At 41.3% G+C, this 6,000-nt stretch overlaps 1 protein-coding gene across 2 annotated transcripts in view; it reads right to left on the minus strand.

Annotated features, from left to right (window-relative positions):
- LOC147453660 (uncharacterized) overlaps positions 1–3,302 on the minus strand; it is a 98,082-nt gene extending 94,780 nt beyond the window's left edge. Inside the window, exons 1-5 of one of the 2 annotated variants that reach the window (XM_086515782.1) lie at positions 3,280–3,302; positions 2,849–2,960; positions 2,506–2,619; positions 2,303–2,365; positions 2,084–2,164 (exon numbers count right to left, since the gene is read on the minus strand). In XM_086515782.1, the coding sequence (XP_086371908.1) occupies positions 2,084–2,164; positions 2,303–2,365; positions 2,506–2,619; positions 2,849–2,953 (363 nt within the window). In that variant the 5' untranslated portion in view covers positions 2,954–2,960; positions 3,280–3,302. Of the gene's footprint in view, positions 1–2,083; positions 2,165–2,302; positions 2,366–2,505; positions 2,620–2,848; positions 3,228–3,279 lie in introns of those variants that run through there. The other variant, XM_086515783.1, reaches the window with a different exon arrangement.
- Between the last annotated feature and the right edge of the window lie 2,698 nt (positions 3,303–6,000).

Raw genomic sequence — 6,000 nt, forward strand, 5'->3', positions numbered from 1 at the left:
CCCTAAAATCTCAACGAGAAAATTAGCGACTTCATTCAATCTACGCAACCTATGACAAAAGAGTGGAGTGGCTCCCCTCTTGTGCAGCACATACTACACTAGGTTCAACCCGTCGATTCAACGTGAACTTAAGGAATAGACACTGCTCAAAAGCCAAAAGCCTTAAAGGTACAGCTCAAAATTGAAGAGACTCTGCAAAGTTCTCCTTCCCCATCCACTTCGCATCGAGAGCCAGAAAATCATCAGTGGACCTAGCTTATCCTTCTGTTCTTTTTCTTGTGGCCCGGGACTTGTTGAGTGCTGCTCTGTCCCCCTATCCACCGGCACATCATTCGGATTCGTCGGAACTCTTTGATGAACTATCAACTCGTTCCCTTGGTTCTTTCTTTGGACACTTTACAAAGACGTGCCCCTATTCATCATAGCCATAACAATTGCCCTCTTTGAAGTACTTGGCACATTTCTCTTTTGTCAATTTGAGCCCTGTGAATGCATACCAAAACCTTCCTTAGCATGTCCCATGAGCCTCTAAATGGATTCTGAATTTTGCTTCAAGCAATACCGTCGAATCTCTTCTGGTAGTCTGCAACAAAACCGCTCAATCTGGTCCTTTAAGGTGATCCTACGAAACGCGGACACTAGCAAAAAAGTATCCCAAACCTCTGATAATAGTGTCTTCCATTTTCCTTCTCGGATGATGCCAAACCATGATGACATCTTCTTCATATTCTTCCGAAGCCATGCTCAAGTGAAAAGTCTTTTCAATTTCTACCACTTCATAGGTGCTTCCTTGCGCAACAATAGGGTAGGCCACCATGTCTGGGCGTTACATTTCAGATAAGACACCGCCCTTCATACCTTGGAGGCTTCCGAGTAACGTCCTCTCAAAATAGAGCTGTTGTATGAATGCAAGGGCTCGACGGGTGTCCTTGAAGCCTGAAAACCCCATCCTTGAACTCCTTGTGCTTCTTACTCTTTTTCCCACTGTCTGAGAGGACTAGGTCTCCTCTAAGCTACTAGATTGCTTTCTGTGCTTTCTAGACTTTTTCTTGGATCTGCTTTTCTTGCTTCCGCTTTTTCTCATCCTCACTAAAACTAGAGGCAGAGGAATTGTCGGAGCTATCTAAAGATAAAGAACAATCGAGGTCATCCTTAAATTGAACACACTTCTTGAATCTGCAAGCCACCTCGAAAGTCGATTTCCGGCCCAAATAACCGTGGTAATCCGCTAATTTTCGAGTGCTGTCCTTTTCATCAACTAACTGATCTTCTTATCAAGAGCTTTGTTAAACTCTTCTTGCGAGTATGTACCTAGGATTTTGAAAAATTCCCATTTTAGCCAGTCGTAAATTCTCTCCAGAGCTTTGCGAATGAAAGGCACCGATTCCGTTCTGATTAAGACCGAAAAGAAAGAGCTGATGTTGTCAGGACGATGAGTAGCAGGGTGGCGTGAGGATGATGAGCAGCAAGGCGCCTGCGCTAGAGGCCGGGATAGGTTGCGGGGCCTTTGTTTTATTTAATTTAAGGGATGGAGTGTTGACAACCAAATCAACTTGTCAGGGTGATTGGTGCAGAGACTTTGAAGTGGCTGGAGTTGAGTTCAAATCTGGACGCTAAATGATGGTTTTGTTGCTCTGTGCAGGCAGCGTGCGAATCTAGAAATTAGGGTTTACGGTAGGGGTTAGGTTATTAAAACCGTAATCTCTAGGCCATTCTTCAATCCTCTCGATCAATCTTTTTAAGTTGGGAATGCCACATCACAAACTTGTGATAGAGAGAATTCTATAAACATCCCCTAGAGGCCAAAGCCGACCTATAGAACAAAACAAATACCTCTGTTTATTACATTCCACTCCTGGCATCATGCCATGACAGCATAAAACAAAAGGTAGTTTTTCTCATTGTTAACACATGGCCACTGCAACATCTCAAGCATCCACACACGCAAATCCAAGCACCTTTGTTCATCCCGATCAAAGTCACGCAACATTTCATGTTCGGTAGATTTATGCTTGTTTATTATGTTAATAATGCTTCACATTCAGTAACCTTGATTGTCAATATGAGAGAAAGTTTTGTGTACCTTGTCAGTGTTCTCCCTTTGTCTTTTGAGCAGAAGACCCGTCATATGTGGTAGCAAAAGTATCTTATTTGCCCTCTCTATCTACATAGGGGACTACCCATCAGATGATCACTTCAACCATCTTAAATGTTGATGACATTAAAAAACTGAGATCATTGTGGCGGTTGCCGAGATGATTACATGTATGTGTACCAAAAATATAAATGAACGAGTATGTACCATCTCTCGTCTCTTCTCTGCCTTGAGCTTTGCCTCACGTGCATCCAGTTCCAATCTTTCATGCTGATACATGGAAAAGGACAACTCTTTGAGCTACACTAGGGAGTGACCTGGCTAACAGCAAGGGAGAAAGGAAGGCAATGCCAACGCAAAGGTTGTGGATGAAACACTTATGAGATGCATGAGCTACATAGAGAACAAACCTCAAGCTTCTCCAACTCTTCCTTTTTGGCCTGCACTCTTTTCTCATGTAGCGCTTTGATGGTATTGGGCCATCTTTGTGCTCTTTCATCAGACAAAGCCTTGAGGCTTGCTTTCTGCACCAAGAAAGTTTGAATATAAGAGCAAGCCAAATGAAAATTTAATGGAATTCTTAAGTTTGCAATCTTTCTTAATGAAAAGGAGGATTTTATGTGAATAATCATCTAGCAACCTATAGTCTTTCACTTGGGAAATATGGTAATACACACTGCTAGCTTTGCCATGCCTCTTTGGAGCAAAACCTCACCTCTCCTACAGATTACTAAATCACAAACTTACTCTCACCTCTTTTAAAATTCTTGCCCGCCGATCATTGGGAGGACTACCACGCATACGTTGCAGATCAGCTTTTGTTATTTCAATGAAATTCCGCTCCATCACATCCACCATCTTTTTTCTGACAACCTCTTATCACACATCAAAACTATTACGAAATCCTGTCTTTGAAAAACATCAATATGCAAACAAGTATTGGACGCAATGTGTCAATGTTGGTTGATTTTGGATCAAGGTTTTAGTTATTGTATCTTCAACCCATGCAGGTCTCTCTCTTTCTTTCTCTCTCTCGCACACACACGTACGCACGTACAAACGAACACACGCACGCACGAGAGAAAGAGAGAGACCTCTCTCTCTCTCTCTCTCTCTCTCTCTCTCTCTCTCTCTCGCACGCACGCACGAACGAACACACACACGCACGAGAGAAAGAGAGAGACCTCTAGTGCGCTCTGCGCGATCGTTTTATTGATGTCTTTTCATTTAGTTAGTGGTCCTATAAGGAACGAAAGTTAGTGTCGGAACGGAAGTCACTAGTCTAGTTGTTTGAAATCCAAGCAAACACACAGACATGAAGATATGGATGCAGATGAAGATCTTTTCTGAAGAGTTGGTACAGAGTTTTGTATGTTGATTTGTAGACACTCCCATTGTCGATTTGTCCCCATTTTTATGGATTGCTCTTACCAGCTCATTTTTCACCTTGTAAATGGGAAGTCTTTTTTCTTCTCTTGTATTGATAGCTTTGGCCAAATGTAGTTGTCTTACCAAATGCATCTTTCTTACACTTCAAAATGTCATATGTAGAGATTGGTAAACTATGAAGTTTTTGGGTGGCATACTATAATGGAAATGGATAAATTTGTATTTGTTGTAGCTAACATGTGGCAAAATCTGCAGATATTTAGTTGTTAAAGTGCCCTTAATGAGCTATGGTCACTTTGTGCACGGCAGACAGTTTGTAATCACTTTGAGCATTCAAGAAATCTATACACAAATACATGCAAGAGGAAAATGCTCCCTCTTGCACGGGGGGAGATTGCCCCAGTGTCTTTGTCATTCTTCTCTCCTCTCCTCTCTTCTTTCTCACTACGCATGTGTAGCACTCCGCTCTAGGAGATGCACATGCATGTACTCTATTACTCTCTTGCGTTTTCTGTCGCTCTCAGCTCATGTATAGTGTTGATTACGTGCTTGTGGGGTTTGCTAGGTATGTAGATCTGTCATTTTATGGTTTGTATTATGTTACTTTCAATATTTTGCATTGTCCTCTTTGCACCCGCCCGGTCTCGTAGGAGTGGTATCAGAGTTGTGCCTACGCTCTTGGCTCTGCAATAGTTATGGATATGGTGACTTCATAAACGATTATCAAAGTTAAGTGTTTTATTTTACTTTTGCTTTTTATTTTTGAATCTACTATGTCTGCATGATTGCTTTCAAGAAGAGAATTAAGCCTAAAGGGCGAGTATAGGAAGCACTTGTTTCAAGAAAAAAAAACATACATAAATTTTATGAATCGATGTCACTATATGTACAATAATTAGCGGTTACTAGTATAATTAGGGATGATGGAGTAAGAAGCAAGAGATGAAGGAGGAGGAATAGGATAAAAATCCTCTCTATCGTCCTAAGGCAAGTAGAAGAAGCATTAGGGAAACATTAGATATATTGGGTTAAGTATGGGTGCGTAGAGACAGTAATTAATAAAAGACACGAAGAAGATGGATCTTTCAACTTCAGTGAAACAACCTCGATAACCATCAAAAAAATGTCTGAATGAGTGCTAAGCTCAAGAATTTTTGCTCGAGGACATTCGGTGCTCGTCCGTACAATTCTAAAAGATCTTCAAAACCTGCTCTAGGGACTTTGTCATCGTGGGAATCAACCCCATACACCATAAGGAGGTGCACAAGTAATGTGATAGAACAAGAATGGTTAAGGAAGTCAAAGGTTGAATTGGATAGGCGTAGATAATTTGCAGAGGTTGAGGCTTCCTCCAACGGTGTTACCGGACCAAACACAACCCCCATTTTCCCATGCCCCAGGGCTCTAGCCTCACGTCCTCTTGATCAATCTCTACGGACCAACTTCTAATCACATGCAACAGTGGGAGAATTGGCACTCTTAGTTGAGTTTGCATGTCATGGGAAGCAACGTAAGCAGCACAAATTGTAACATTTAATGCACTAGTAACTTGTGTGTAGCGGAAATTGATAACATAGTGAGCATTTCACTAAGAACAAGTTCCTAATGAGCATAGAGAGAGTACTTAATTTACACCTAGCTAATTTGGCATCGACAATACTTGAAAAGAGAAACAAATAGAACAACTGACAACAGTTGAGGACCGGATTTACATGTAGTCGATCATAAAGGCTTTGTATTATAGCTTGTCCCATCAAAGGAGACTTTGTACAATACAATCTTTGTGTTCCTTGAGAAAACTAGTTGGTACAATGAAGATGGAAGCTTCATGCACCAAATTATGCTTGAAAAACACACCTAGAGTCTCTAGCCTCAGTCCCAAGACCTCACACACCTTCAAAAATGGTGAGAGCTAGCAGGGAATGAGGATAGATTGAGAGGAAGAAGATGTATCTTACAAGAAAGAAGTATTCTCCTCACATAATCACTCTAATAGCATAGCTTAGCTTAGTAATTAGCATGGTAAAGGAGATGAGCATGCCATTGAAGCTTGGCTCTTGGTTGGATTTACATTCCATAGCCAAGAGTTGTTGGTATAGGCCTCTACTTCTCAATGCTTGGAGAAGGAGATGGAGTTCTTCTTGCACACATGAGTTGTGTGTGTTTGTGTAGCATTGTGTTAGACTAAAATGCAGCCCTTTCTCTCATCTTGGTCGACCTCTCTTGCTATATGCTCATGCTGGCCTCCCATTGGCTCCTGTAAAGCTTAGCCAATCACAAATTAGAAGCATGATTGATAGCCTTGTGACATGTGTCCCCCTTTCCCCTTTTGTGAGAGCTTTAGGTAATTAAATAATTCAATTAAACTCTCATTGGACCTCTTAGTCTTCTGGCCAATCGGAATTATGCAAGCCATTGGGCTGTTGGATGCTCATTGGACCCCTTGATAGATTGTCCAATAGTCTTATAGGGAGCTTAATTTCTATTGGTTCTTTTATCAAGCATTTTTAAATTGA

This window comes from Adiantum capillus-veneris, chromosome 7 (assembly GCF_014529385.1).
Source record: "Adiantum capillus-veneris isolate H3 chromosome 7, ASM1452938v2, whole genome shotgun sequence".
Classification (NCBI taxonomy): Eukaryota; Viridiplantae; Streptophyta; class Polypodiopsida; order Polypodiales; family Pteridaceae; genus Adiantum; species Adiantum capillus-veneris.